Source organism: Myxocyprinus asiaticus, chromosome 4, assembly GCF_019703515.2.
Source record: "Myxocyprinus asiaticus isolate MX2 ecotype Aquarium Trade chromosome 4, UBuf_Myxa_2, whole genome shotgun sequence".
Classification (NCBI taxonomy): Eukaryota; Metazoa; Chordata; class Actinopteri; order Cypriniformes; family Catostomidae; genus Myxocyprinus; species Myxocyprinus asiaticus.
Window position 1 is genome coordinate 23,070,202 of NC_059347.1, and position 15,789 is coordinate 23,085,990.

At 38.1% G+C, this 15,789-nt stretch overlaps 2 protein-coding genes across 2 annotated transcripts in view; both read left to right on the top strand.

Annotated features, from left to right (window-relative positions):
* Positions 1-15,789, top strand: part of LOC127432191 (multiple C2 and transmembrane domain-containing protein 1-like) — a 491,532-nt gene that overhangs the window by 386,490 nt on the left and 89,253 nt on the right. The window lies entirely within an intron of this gene.
* The window catches only part of LOC127432183 (uncharacterized protein KIAA0825-like), a 216,203-nt gene that overhangs the window by 92,419 nt on the left and 107,995 nt on the right, over positions 1-15,789 (top strand). Inside the window, exons 14-19 of the mRNA XM_051683056.1 lie at positions 3,064-3,243; positions 4,820-5,035; positions 5,254-5,662; positions 11,751-11,907; positions 13,970-14,131; positions 15,474-15,568. Coding sequence (XP_051539016.1) covers positions 3,064-3,243; positions 4,820-5,035; positions 5,254-5,662; positions 11,751-11,907; positions 13,970-14,131; positions 15,474-15,568 — 1,219 coding nt within the window. The remainder of the gene's footprint in view (positions 1-3,063; positions 3,244-4,819; positions 5,036-5,253; positions 5,663-11,750; positions 11,908-13,969; positions 14,132-15,473; positions 15,569-15,789) is intronic.

Consider the following 15,789-nt stretch of genomic DNA (forward strand, 5'->3'; position numbering starts at 1 on the left):
TTCATCATGAATGTTGTGAGAATGTCGTTTTACTCACTCATCATCGCCCTCATCACCTTCCTCATCATTTCTGAATCAATAGAGCTCAGTAATAAACACTCATGTGAGAGCAAAGTGAATGACCTTTAAAGATTTTCCTCTTTCTTCCTTCCACTCAGAAAAGTCTAACCTTTAAAGGCTGTTTTGTGCTTCCACATTAATTCACATTATGGCAAAGCTCATTAATAACTGAGCCTGGCTGAGAGCACGTCTGCCTGCGCTCTCTGGCGAGGGAATCACGTCGCCATAAATCAACACTGCCTGGCCACAGCCTGGATAATTAAGAAGAAACGCAGTGACTTGTCTGTCGTTTAGAGAAACCTCTTTTTAACGTTCCTCATTTGAGTCAATGTCTCTCAGCGCAGTTTGGGAACGATTAGAGCTAAGCTGTGCTCTAAATACGAGCTTGTTCATTGAATATTTGAGGGACTGATAGCGATGTCTTGTTCCAATTACTAGCCTCCAGTGAAAACTCATCTGCATGGCTTCATAGAAAATCAACAGGTGTGTTTTTTGGCAGCACTTCAAGGTTGCAAAGGTTTGTTAGTGGAGGAGAGAATTGGTTTTTGGATCCTCCTCCCGAGAGAAGCAGTAGCAGTTAATTTATTGCGGTTCATTCGGCTGCTTGTAAAGAGATGATTATGAAGAGGCAGGTGATTAACCTGTTTGACTCTTCAGTGCCCCTTTTGCCCATTAATATAAGTCCTCTGTTTTGTAACGAGCATTGCAAAGCATTTGTTGGGGTTTTGCCTTTTAACATATAAGAAAAAGCAGGATAGAGAGAGGAATGCGTTCAGGACACGTTTTTCCATCTGTAATTGATTGGATCATGAAAAGGCATTGCATCTTGGCATGATCTCTATATGACAGGTGGTTGGAGGCGAGAAGTTTAGAAATATGAGGGCTTGATGGCATCAGCTGAAAAGGATAGTGGTGCATCCATCAGGAAATTTAAGGGCCGATTCCGATCACCGATATTTTAACACTCTGATCAGCCGATAAGGATCCAGTTGCTGATTTTTATTTTTATATTGCCCCCTTTTACAAGTTATATGCTGAAGTTTTATGTTACTGCCTCACACTGTAAAATTACACTCAGTTTATGCTAATAAACTGAGTAAAATGTACATATGCATACTGAATTGGAAACATTTATGAATAATTATTTTGTCACTATCAAAGATCATTGTGACATACTGGCAACCATTAAACACCATAAGAGAAACACATACAGCAGAGATACCTTATGTTTAAAGTTAAACAGATATTTCCATTACAAGCTTCAAAACTGCTCCGGTGAGAAATCATTAGTATCAATGATTTGTTTACCTTTGGCATTTCCTTGTAATGCAAATCACAAATTATTATGCAACTGTATGAAGATGCGGTGCCATCAATGAAGGTTAAACTGTTATTTCTGTTATTAGTGGTATGTTGGAGTGAGTGAAACTGTATCTTCCGATCCATACATCGTCTGTCGCAACTCACGTTACATCACATATACTCAGATTTGTATTTGTATCTTTATTTGTTGTTTAATTTATTTGTACATCCGTTTGCAGCATCTTTGTCCTCTCCGTCTCTAACTGTACAGTGGATCAGAATTACCACCATAATGACTCTTGAAAACGGGCACCTTACAATTCATACACATGCAATATTATATTTTTTAAAACAAACCGGCATCTGAATTACAGACTGTCTGAAAGTGTAAATTTGCAAATGCTTAGAATTGCAAATAACTCACCCTCCAGTGGCCGCAATGTCATGCTTTCAGGGCTGAGCAAGTACTCATTCATTAGGGTTGCAGTTTATTGCATGCTGCAATTAAAAAAAGAAAAAAAGAAAAGAAAAGAAAAAAGATTGGCAGAGATAGTTGAATTATGCACAATATGACCGGGAAGTTAATAGGGGCAATTTTGAATTCATGTTGACTTTAAGTGATGTAAGTATGGACATTACCCACAGCACCATGGCTCTGATGTAAACCTGTTGTCTTGTAGTAAAAAGATAATTACAGTGAAAGGCAGCAAAAGGCACCAGACAATCTCCCATAACCATCTGTACTGTTTTTCCTCTCACCTCTAAATAAAAGAAAGCAGAATCGATACCCATCAGTTTATCTCCAGCAATGGAATTCTGGGTTCCTGTTAAGCAAAGCAGTATTAGAAAACCACAAGCTTTACTACGACAGGTAATTTAGGCCTGTCATTTCAAAACAGTCCAACATTTGTCAAAAAAGTGCAAACAGCACCCTGCTTTACATCAAAGACACTCATTGAATGCTGCGTTGCATTCAATCGGCTATTCAAATGACTGTCATCTCTTGGAAGCCAGACTGACAGGGGATAAACCAAATGTAAAAACATTCTGCATCGTTCTACAACCTTACAGGCCTGACAGGATTTGGACAAGGGCATTCAGTCAAATCTTGTTTTAAGCTCATCTTTCATGTGTTTGTCCAGACAGTCAATTGGCTCTTTGCCTTAGAATGAACCTTTGTCACTTGTATTGATTAAGAAGACATATATTTCCTTTGCTAAGCTCATCTAATTGTCTGTCCGTCTGTCCGTCATTTTTTTTTTTTTTTTTTGCATTTTTGCAAATCTTAAATGCAATGGTATATAAACATGTTAACTATTCAGTACCATATTTTGGCATCTGGTATCATCACTGTACCCTGGTACAGACACACTACTTCTGACTTTTCCACAAAAATAAAATAAAATAAATAATAATAATAATAATAATAATAATACAAAAAAAATATATATATATATAACAGCAGAGTATAAACATGTGTTTTTCTATAGGAGGTTTTTTTATAGCATGTAGGGAAGTCACAGCTAGTTCCAAAAATATCAAATTTGGAAATGCTTCCATACCATTAGTCTACTAAGCTAATGTCAATGCATTGTAAATAATTAATTTTTTGTTTTACAACAGTCCTCCATATTTTAGCATTGTGGATATTTTCTTTGTTGATTCATTCGAAAATTAATAGTAAGGATAATGTGCTTTCAGATCTTTGTGTGGATAGAGAAATGGAGGTGTCCCCCGAGATGCAGACAGTGGCTGCAGAGTTTCTGGAAGCTGTTTTTGCCATCCTGTCCCCTCTAAACCACCTCCCCAGGGCTTTAACTCAAGTTCTGGAAGGCTACCTGGATCAGAGATGCCTCTGGGAACAATTTTATAACCTAACAGGTACAATCAAACACAACAGTCTTTGCCATGTTCTGTCCTACATACACTTAGACTTTAAAAAGACAAATTCTTAGTCAGATATTGCAATTCATAGGATTGTTATAGTCCTGTTGATAACCACAATCATCATGTCCCCCCACTGTGTCCTCAATATAAAATCTGACCAGCAGGCTGGTCAATGCCATGTGGGAACAGAGGAAGTCCATCATCAAATCAAAGCCATAATTAAACCTTCAGCTGTGTTTTTGATTGCTTATATAATTCCATTTCAGCCATGTCTTTTTTTTTTACCCTCTGTAAAATATGAATATTTCCTGTTGTGTTAATGGTCGCCGAATCAAATTACTCATACTGATAACAAAACTGCATATTTTTATATAAATTATAGGGGTGCATTGCGATTTTGTAGTGTTATCCTTATTTAAGGTGTTGTCCCTTGAGACTTAATTTACTATGTCCATAATGCTGGACAACTGCAGAAATGTTGCTTATGTCAAAAGCAAATCTGATTAGTTTGCTAATTTGACTGGTCAGGAATATTATCAGTATTCATTATTTTTAGTCAAATCAAAGTCGCTTTATGGAAAGTCCATTCACGCTGCCATTGTCTTGGTAATGGCCCATACGGCTATTTTCTGTGCAGGTTATAAGCATACAAGTATTTCATACAAGCTCCTATCTATTTATATGTGGAAAGACTGAAATCTCCAAAACTGTTGGTCAAGTTTACATTCCAATTACACTGTATATTTCAAATAGGGTTGCACCTGAATCGGTATCCACTCTGATACTGGCGTTTTAAGGTGGATCGGGTATCAGTTCGATGAGCCCGATCCAAATCCTATACTATGTGTTAGTCATGTTCGTTACTGTCAAGCTCCAAAAATGACATAAAAGAACCATAAAACACAAACTCACACGCTGCACTCACGGCTATTTTTAGAGTACCCCCAATTAGTATCACACAATGAGATAAAGATATTCTAAACTGATTATGCAAAAAAACAACACTGGTATCGGATCGGGATCAGTAACGGCCGATACTGAAATTTCAGATATCGGAATCGGATCGGAAGATAAAAAATGATATCGGTGCATCCCTAATTTCAAATCAGCAGTAAATTGGATTAAAATATTATCATGAATTCTGCTTCTTTAGCTCAGACTCAGAGCACACAAAACAATTTTTCAGGCTGGTTCAGCTAATGTGCATGTACATTCTAGAGTAAACAAACTATCAAAAAAGGGGATTGGCTCATTTATGATCCTTCTTGCCATTACAATTTATTCCATTCATTTTCATCACGATTACAATTTCTTCCATTTTTATTTGTATTTTTTTTTCTCGAGTGGTCCGTCTCTTCCCCCTTATGCTGTCTTTGGTAATATATTGCAATATATCTTCAATGAATTCACCATTCCTTCTCTGAGTAATGTCCTGTGACCGAATATAATATTAAGACAAACAGTAAGGTTGTTTTTTACACAGTTTGTGATTCATTTCCTAATGATTTAGAAATGTAGTTTGCATGCAATTATTAAACCTCAATAACTTAGACTATTCTCTTGGTTCCAGACTCCAGTAAAGAGGAACTCAGCTTGTATAAATGCATCAGATCTATTGTTTGTGGACCCACTAAGAAACTCCTGACCCACCTGGTGGGCATGGTGCAGGCGTGTAAGGACCACCCTAGACCCCTGATTAGACTGCACCTACCAGACAATGTACTAAGCAAGGTCCCGAAAGAGTGGAACTACACTCCCGAACCAAAGTTTAATGAGACCAACAAGAGTATGTAAAGTTTAATTAGCAATCATAATCAGTAGTATTTTGTATTTTATTGTTTTTGCTTTGCTTTGCTTTGCCTTTGTTTTGTTTTTGTATTTGTAATATTTTACTGGATCTATCTATCTATCTGTCTGTCTGTCTGTCTGTCTGTAAATTGTATTCATTTTATATGCTAAAATCAAACCAACTGTTTTGTCAACATTTCTCTCTCTCCTTTTCAGACAGCATGAATCTAGCAATCCAAGCCCTCTCCTTTATCTTCACCCATCTTCCGTCAGTTGTAGCCTCCCTCCCTCTACCTGTGCGCTTCCTCTTCACTGTGGCTGAGAAGAGGCTTTCTCAGCATGCTCGGCAGATCAGGTCCTCTGGCCTACTTCTCTGGGTCTTATTGGGCTGGCTCTGCCAGGATCTGGAGAATGGAGACACCCTGGAGCTACTGACTGCACAGCCCATAGATAGAGCGGCCAAGGATAGGCTGAGTCTGCTATCAGAGTGTCTGCAGGTTAGCTTGGGCCAGCAGAAAGGTGTGCCCAAGCCTCTGGTCCATAAGGTGCTCCAGGGTCTAGAGGAGAAGAGGCCCAAATACACCTCCATGCAACTGCAGAAGGCACGAAAGATTTGTAGTGAGAGGTGAGATTTTGAAATTGGCATAATGATTAGAGGAATGCCCCCTTTGAATCTAGCACCTTAAGCCTGGAATAATAAAGTCCATCATCAAGTGTAGTCATGTAAATGATGATGCTAGGCTTTTTCATGTGCTTAAACAGTTAAAGGGATAATTCAACCAAAAATAAAAATTCTGTCATATGCTACTCACCCTCAAGTTGTTCCAAGTACATATGACTTTCTTTTTTTCTGTGGAACACCAAAAGAGATGTTAGGCAGCCTCAGTCAACATTCACTTTTATTATGTAAAAAAAAAAAAAAAAATGTAATAAAATTGAATGGTGACTGAGACTAAAATACTGCCTAATAGACCTTATTCACAGTAGCGCCATATTTGATTTTTGACATGAATGAGAACAAGGCTGTGCGGGATAAAAGTCTCTTCAATGGCTTGCACTGTATAAAGCTCTTAAATCACATCTAATGTTACATAATTGATATATATATATATATACTGTATAAAAGAGTATACAACATCAGACACAACATTAAAACCACCTGCCTAATATTGTGTATGTCCCAATGTGCCACCAAAACAGCGCCAACCCGCATCTCAGAATAGCATTCTGAGATGCTATTCTTCTCACCACAATTGTACAGAGCGGTTATCTAAGTTACCGTAGACTTTGTCAGTTCAAACCAGTCTGGCCATTCTCTGTTGACCTCTCTAATCAGCAAGGCGTTTCTGTCCACAGAACTGCCGCTCACTGGATGTTTTTTTGTTTTTGGCACTAGGGCTGCGCAATTAATCGTATTTTAATCGTGATCACGATTTCTACCTCTCACGGTTAATTAAGCGTAATCATCTGTGATATTAGTGAGCTGGCAAACAGAAGGTGTCAGCCAGTTAAAGTTGCAAATTGTTGTTCATTTTAATTATAGGCTGTGTCTACAGATGGTAGATCAATTCACAAGCTCTTTCCTAGTCCGTTTTCACCTCACCTGACCAATCATGCTCTCTTCAGAATTTCGCTACTGACCAATCACTGTTTCTTTATCGAGCACGCGCTGAAATGCAGAACCGCCCCGCAGATTATTACGAATCTCGTATGTGCGGTGCACGAGAATAATGCTACGAATTTACCTCAGTTGCACATTTGCCTAATTCCAAATATATTTGGCCATAGCAAGTATGTAACAAATCTAAAGTAACCCCAAGGCTTAGGGGTTATGTGGAGTGAGGAAGAGACGAGAGCATTTCTCCATGTATGGAAGGAGCACAAAACGCAACTGTCAGCTCTGCTGGTAACACATGGAAACAACACTGTCTTCATTCAAAATAAAAGGCTTGGTAAAATAATTAGGCTTCCTTCAAAATAGACGCTTGAGACTGTATAGCAATTCTGCGCACTCAATTTTTACAGAAATATATTACTATTAGCCTATATATTACTGTAGGGTTTGGTGATGTAATAATAATGTTAATAATAACAATAATAATTTAAAGAATGGATCTTAAAAGAGGATGCAAGTGTAAACATCTGAGTAACTGTTTCTATTAGCAGTAAAGAATGGGCAAAACATGCCTTAATTTTGGTCAAATGGAATCATTTACTAGTTTGTCATTCTAACAACTTGTTTAAAATGAGAGCTACTGTTTAATGTAATTTTATGTTTTTTGTTATTTTAGAATCAATATCTAAGCAGTGGCAACAGTATTTATTTACTTTTTTGTTCAAATTGTGCAGCCCTGTAATTAAATAAAGTTTTCAAATAACAGAATAATTGTGATTAAAAGTTTGAGCAAAATAATCGTGATTATCATTTTCACCATTATCGTGCAGCCCTATTTGGCACTATTCAGAGTAAATTCTACAGTAGAGGCTGTTGTGCGTAAAATCCCAGGAGATCAGCAGTTACGGAAATACTCAAATCAGCCCATCTGGCACCAACAATCATACCACGATCCAAATCACTGAGATCACATATTTTCCCCATTCTGATGGTTGATGTGAACATTAACTGAAGCTCCTGACTGTATCTGCATGATTTTATGCATTGCACTGCTGCCACACGATTGGCTGATTAGATAATTGCATGGATGATTGTTGGTGCCAGATGAGCTGGTTTGATTATTTCTGTAACTGCTGATCTCCTGGGATTTTCACGCACAACAGTCTCTAACATTTTCTCAGAATGGTGCCAAAAACAAAAAAATATCCAGTGAGCAGCAGTTCTATGGATGGAAATGTCTTGTTGATGAGAGAGGTCAACAGAGGATAGCCAGACTAGTTCGAACTGACAAAGTCTACAATAACTCAGATAAGCACTCTGTAAAGTTGTCATGAGAAGAATAGGGTTGGCACTGTTTTGGCGGCACTAGGGGGACCTACACAATATTAGGCAGGTGGTTTTAATGTTGTGGCTGATCGGTGTATATATACACTACCGTTCAAAAGTCACTTACTCATTCTTTATTTTTTATTTTTTAGAATAATAGTAAAGTCAACACAACTATGGAATAATAGAAATGGAAATATAGGAATTATGTTATGACTAAAATAAATCTCAAATAAATCAAAACTGCTTATATTTTAGCATCTTCAAAGTAGTCACCCTTTGCCTAGAATTTGCAGACATGTACTCTTGACATTTTCTCAACCAACTTCTTGAGGTATCACCCTGGGATGCTTTTTAAACAGTATTGAAGGAGTTCCCATCTGTATGCTGGGCACTTATTGGCTGCTTTTCTTAATTATTCGGTCCAAGGCATCAATTTCAAAAACTTTTTTTTATTTATTTATTTTTTATAAAATTTTAGTTTTGTAATGAAATAAATGAATATGGTGTCACAATTATATTTTTGTCTACAAAACTAATTTCAAACATTTAAGTATACGCCTTCAGATCAAAAGATTTTTAAGATCATGAGAAACATTTCAGGCAAGTGACCCCAAACTTTTGAACGGTAGTGTTTATTTAATGTTCCATCAGTGAAATGATCCAAAAAACTTTAAACAACAGTAAAACCCATTGGAGTCTGTAAGTCTTTCCTTCACTGCATTGTTGTTATTCTCGCAAAAATTAAAGATGGCGCTACTGTGAATAAGGTCAATATCTCCTGTTGTGTTCCATGGAAGAAAGAAAGTCCTAAGAGTTTGGACCAACATTAGGGTAAGACAATAATGAGAGAATTTTAATTTATGGGTGAACTATTCCTTTAACTGGTGTATTTTCTTTATTTTCTTGTAGCTGCTAGTGTACATATTGTCAAAAAAAAAAAAAAACTTAGCCTCACCATTTAGTCATTTATAGAATTAAATTGAATCCTCATCCTCTTTGGTAAAAATGGTGTGTTGTTTTCTGTTTTTTTTTATTTCCAAAAAAAAAAACAAAAAAACATGGCTCACCCACTCAGTGTTTTGCTAATTATAGCTTGAAAATGGGTTTGACAGTATACTGTATTTTCCAGATGTAAATATATATACATGAATAGTAATTTTTTTTTTTTCTCCCAATTTGGAATGCCCAATTCCCAATATGCTTTTTTTTTTAAGTCCTCGTGGTCACGTAGTGATTTGCCTCAGTCTGGGTGGCGGAGGACGAAACCCAGTTGCCTCTGCGTCTGAGATCATCAACCCGTGCATCTTATCACGTGGCTTGTTGAGCACGTTGCCATGGAGACATAGCGTGTGTGGAGGCTTCACGCCATCCGCCACGGCAACCACACTCAACTCACCACGTGCCCCACCAAGAACGGACCACACAGTGATCACGAAGAGGTTACCTGTGACTCTACCCTCCCTAGCAACCGGGCCAATTTGGTTGCTCAGGAGACCTGGCTGGAGTCACTCAGCATGCCCTGGGATTTGAACTAGGGAACTCCAGGGGTGGTAACCAGCGTCTTTACCACTGAGCTAGCCAGGCCCCCATCATGAGTAGTAATTTTAATCATCTTAAATGATCTTAAGACTTTGCAAATTCTGAAATATCATTGGATGAGATAATGCCTACCTTAAATAATGATCCTCCACTAATAATTTATTCAAACAATCGATTTTTGAGCGTTTTTGAGAAGTGACCTGTACTTCATACTATTTATCAATTTTGGCAAAAGCAACTTTTACCGTATAGAAGCAAAGTCCAGAAAACATGTCTCAGAGTTAATTACCCTTATTGAAAATGATTTAGCATCATAACAGACCGGCAAAAAAATAAAACTTTTAGTGTTCCGAGAAACATTGCTCCCAGTGACAGGAAAAGCAAAAAGAAAGAGTGGGGGGCAAAAAATGGGAGATAGCAAAAAAGGAAGAGTGATTATGTATCGCCTGTCTTAGACAGTCAGTGGAACCATTACTATTCATTAAAATAACCTTCACTTTCAGGCACTGCCTCCGGTGTAAACAATCAACGTACAGTGTGTATGCGGAAAGTGGCTTCTCTGAAAAACATCCCCCTCCCCACCTTGTCAACACACATACACAAATGCACACACACCTCCCTCATCTCTTGTCTTTGCAAAGTAATTTGTAGAGGAGAAGATGATTGTTCTCCATCACAGTGACCCTGGCAGGCTTTGACGGCATGCATGCACAGATGAAGATGAATGCAGTGGAATCGGTGGACAGAGGGGGTGTTCAGCTTCTTTCAGGGCACATTGGTCCTAATGACGTGATTGATAGCTTGTCCCAGATCCGACGGGTGTCTCATTAATCAAGCTGCTGACTGAATCCAATCATTTGCTTCACCTGCACACTGACGGACAGGGAAGGATACAGGCACAGGTGCTGACAACCGGACGCTCACTGGCTGGGCTGTCCAGGGCCTTGCCGCTTCTCACGGTGTCATTGAAGCTAAAGGCCTGCCTGACAGGCAACAATTTCCTTGTCACTTTGTGATTGAAAAAAAAAAAAAGAAAAGGAAGGCAGAGGAAAGTGGGGGGAAACAATAAACCGGGGGTATATCCGATGGGAAGGGTGGTGAGGGTGATGAGGCATGTTGGATAGAAAGGAAGGGCTCAGGGATGGGTATATTCAGGGGACCTTGAGGTTACAGTAGTGGCACTGTGTCTCTTACACTTGATCGGTCCTTTCTCTTGCCTTCATTTTTTCCATTGTCTCTGTTTCCCTTTTTTATAAGTCAACCCAAAGGAACTTTATGTAGAAATACATCAGGGTCCAAAAGTCTGACATTGATAACCTGGATAAAATAAATTGATTTTGGGTTATCACTTGAAATGAATAAGACATAAATGAAAGATTCTGTACTATTTTTAGGTCACTTATCAAATGTAAGTCAGTTTGTGATATTCACCATGTTAACTCCTTTGCAATATTTCAACAAATCCAAATAGTAATATTACAAGATGCTCTTTGGAACATTCTCAAATCAAGCTGAGATAACATGGATCATCAGGTTGTGGAGTCCATGCCAGCTTGAGTGCATGCAATCAATAAAGCAAAAACTAAGAGTGTCTGAAATTCATGTTAATTTTCAGTCAGTTTTTCAGCTTTTTCCTCACATTGTTATGCTAATGATGTAATGAATAAAATATAATTCAATATATGTCATAGTATATGATAATATAACAATAAAAGCTGGCTGTAACACAGTTAAAGGGAAATGAGGAGGCGAGAACCGGCTTAACAATATAAATAATATTTTAATAATAAACTTAAGCAAAAAGACAAACACACACAGGTGTCGGGCAGCTGCCCGTAACTCTCTCTCTCTCTGTCGCACTGCCGTCTCTGGTTGCCTTTATCCCTCTCAGGCTTGATCACCCTAATTAGGGGCCGGGTGTGCGGAATCACGGCCCGGCCCCGCCCTCCACCCTGCCACACTGTCATTTTAAATTCCATTTAAACCTGGATATAAACAATGTTTTAGGATTTTTAGTTATTACTTGAAATGATTCAATTAGGAGCAAATGAAAAATAGAAGCATTTTCACTTTTGGACCCAACTGTGCATTGGTGGCAAACCATGTTAACAACTGTACATACAGTTCTTAGAATTGGTTAAATTTAATTATATAATACATTTTATATAAATATAATACGCTTTGTGTACGTTTCACGTTGATCTCTCCCCTTTCTGTGTCCCTCCATCAGTGTATTTGAGCGCATTGAGAGCAGCCCGGCGCAGGAGAGGATGGGGCCCACTGAACTGACTGAGCATAAAATAAGGCAGTTGCTGCTGGAGCTGTGCCATAGAGCAGGTGGCAGCCAGCACCTACGGCAAATCCATCACAGCATCCAGCTCAATGAGGTAGCGAATTGCTGTTTTTCACCAAGCAATTAGATGGCTGTTAGCCTGAGGCAGACAGTGTGACCTGAAGCTGAGGGCAACGCCTGTTCAAAGCTGCTGTGCAGAGACAGAGCTGCTGTTGACCCTCTTATGGTGGAAACAGCCTTGACCTGATTGAAAGAACGATGAGAAGACGGAAAGAGATTTATCTTAAAGATCAAAATGACAGAAATAATGAGAAAGGGGTTCACAAATTAGCAGAAGTCTTAAAATAACTCCTGAATTGAACTAAAGGGATAGTTAAAGCAAAAAATAATAATTCTGACATCATTTATTTACCCTCATGTTGTTTCAAACCCACATGACTTCTTTCTTCCACAAAAGCAGATGTTAGGCAAGATGATCATGCTGCAGTTTTCCATAAAATGAAAGTGAATGGTGACCAGAACTGTCATGCTCCAAAAATGATAAAAAGCACCATGAAGGTATAATAATATCATTCCATATAACTTGTGCGCTGTTTTCAAAGTCTTCTGAAGTCATAGGATAGCTTTGCGTGAGGAACAGACTAAAAATTGTGAATAAGATTTGGGTAATATTTTACAATATTGTTGAATTAATTAACATTTTACCTATAGTACATTAGTTGAACTAACAATGAAAACACTTTTTCCCTACTTATTGATCTTGTTTAAAGTTTAGTTCAATCAACAGCATTTGTGGCATAATGTTAATTACCACAAAAATAATTTTGACTTGTCCCTCCTTTAAAAAAAAAAAAAAAGGAAAAATCGAGGTTACAGTGAGACACTTAAAATGGAAGTGAATGAGGCCAATTTCTGGAGGGTTTAAAGGCAGAAATGTGAAGCTTGTAATTTTATAAAAGCACTTACATTAATCCTTTTGTTAAAACTTGTGTATTATTTGATCTGTAAAGTTGTTTAAATCGTAATTTTTACTGTCATTTTAGGGTTTGTTGACATTATATTGTCATGGCAACGGAGTAGGTCAGTAAGTGATTTTATCACACTAAAATCATGTTTACACTCATTGTTATGTCTTGTGGCTATATTTTGAAACTGAGTATTTTTTAAAAAAAAACAGAAAAAAAAAAACAATTGGCCCCCATTCACTTCCATTGTAAGTGCCTCACTGTAACCCAGATTTTTGCTTTTTTAAAGAAAAGGAGGAGCAAGAAGAAATAACACAACTCACAACTCAGTGAATAAAAATGTACATTTTGTTTTTTGCCTCACAGAAAGATATCTTATGAATACTTCGAAAATAGCACACATGTTGTATTAACTACTTATTTGATTGTTTTTGTTATTTTTTGGAATTTCACTTCCCCTGGTCTCCATTCACTTTCATTGAATGTAGAACAGCAGTGTCAGCATTCTCTTAAACCTTTCCTTTTGGGTACCATGAAAAAAGAAAGTAATACGGGTTTGGAGTTACAGTACATGAGGGTGAGTAACTAATTACACAATTTTCTTTTTTTGGGTGAACTATGCCCTTAAAAATTGAATGAATGTTTAAGAGGTTAAACTCTTTTTCACAGAGAGATATAGCACACAAACTACACTTAAACTATACTTTTGTACCCCTTGCTCTACTTAAGAACAATAAGAATGCATCTTGGGAAATTAGTACAACTCTCTCTTAAGTCTGTTCTTGAGAACTGTGGTTCTTTGTGCTATATCTATACATATCTTTGTCCTCTTCCAATGTCCTGTTTTCAAATCCTATTCCTAGATAGACTGATTAATTTCTACCATTGTCGGCCAATTATTCAGGGAATAGAAAGGAAAGAAATGTCCATTATGTCCAAAATTGAGTGCGCAATAATTGTTGAAATGTTCTAATTTGTCCAGTGATGTGTTTAACAAGCCTGTAGAGATTCAATGTTAATTTGACCATTTGAATAGTAATTTAGTTTTGCTTAATGCAGTCTAATAATACAACTTGTCTAGACATGTCCAGGTTTCTGTGAATTTTCCCATTCAGGAACAATGGAATGTATTTTGAGGAAGTTCGCTGCATACCTGACCCTTTCACATGTTTTTTGGATTCTGTTTTGAAGGCATTATTGAGGTCCGTCCTAACACCTCTTCCGGAGACTAATACAGACTCTCCTTTAGGACCTGTCAGTTTCTCATCTGAAGCAAACGGTCCTTCCTGCCATATATCCCAGTTCAGCCCTCTCACTGAGTTTAATTCTATCGGCTGTAACAACTTTGATCAGGTTGGTTCTTTTCTATTTACCGTATTTTAACTTTTCAGCCTTCCAATACACTAAGCTGAGGTGCCACAAGTACTCCTCAATACTTGTCATTTACGTAAATTTTATTTAAAGCACTTCGTTAAAGCGTGAACTACTTCTCTTCTGTACTCTTTCACGCTCAAGCGAGTGTAACTTTTTGTCAAGGCCACCAGTCAAGGTGAATATGAGAGAGCGACTGAGAGACTTTAAACTGCTTTTCTAGGACGAACTCGACAATTCTCCATAGGTCGCTCTGTCCCTAAGCAGTATTTTAGTGTGAAGGAGGCACAAAGAAAAACATTAAAAAAGGTTAACCAAAAGAGCAGGAAAAAAAAAAAAAAACACTTGAAAGGTGAACTCTTCAAGTGTGATATGGCTTTGAACAAAGGCTGAAAAAAGCATCCCTTGCGTGCTGAAGAAAGTGTAGGTTGAAGGTTTAATTACAAGAGCCATGGTCCTCTTTTAGCTTTCTCTTAAAGGTAGTATACGTTTTCTCTGCTCACGTCATGAGACTTTTTCGAGCGTCTTTGAAGTCAGAAAGTATGAAACCTATTTTTTTATTTATTTATTTATTTTTTATGAGAACTTTTCATTTATTATCTTATTTGGCTCAGAGTTTTGCATCTGTTAAAATGCAAGTTATTTTCCCCGTTGTTCAGAGCTAGCTGTGACGCTCTTAATCCCTTTTGTTTTCTTCTTATCACTTGTGCCTGCATTGCTTTGCATAAAACACCTTATTAAGGGGATGATTAAAAAGCCTCCTCGCTTTCAGGTGGCTGTGCTGTTTGTCAAATCAAATGGAGGGAGAAAAAGCAAGTGCCGATCCATCAATCAGGCAGTTGGAGAACAGGAGGGGCTGGCACGTTCCTGTCCTTTTGTCAATAAAAACTCAACTCAAAGTTAAGAGTGACATTCTGGCTATCAAAGCAATCACATTTCATTTGGCTCCGTAACAAAGGGACGGTCCACTCATGCTCATGCACACAGTGTGTGTGTGTGGGGGGGGGGGGGGGGGTTTGGGGTGAAGGAAAACGTTGAGCGACTTGCCACGAACAGCAGCGAGAAGAATAACGACTTCTCTCCCAAAATTGATTTATCTTTTTATAAATGATGGTACATCCCTCCCCAAATGGATTAATAAATTAATTGCTGTCTTATTGAAATAAAAAACTTCTTGTGTAGATATGATTGATATATCGGATTGGGGCAGCCTTGTCCGGGACCCCCTCCTCCTTGGTTCGTCCAGCCCAGCTGGAACAGTAATTTTCTGATCATATTAACTGTGATTAATAACGAACAATACTTGCTGCTCATTTATCAACAGGCTGCTATGGGTGAGAGGGAGTGGGACTGGGCCCAACTGCTGCCAGCCTATCAGAGCATGAGTCAGGTGACTTTCACAACGCTGCTCGCGAACAGGTAATGGCTGCTGCTCTTGTGTGTCGAGATGTGCCCCCTCCTTTCTGTTACACTCTGTGGCAGTCTGCCTGTCTTGTCCCACCGTGTACTGCCGTAATGAATGTGAATATGTGTTTTGTTATGAGGTTTTTTGTTGTGTAGATGTTGGTGTCTGTGTATGACTTTTAAATTGTGTCACTCTTCAAGCTATTAATTCCCAGCTTGCAGCCTTTTCTCAAATT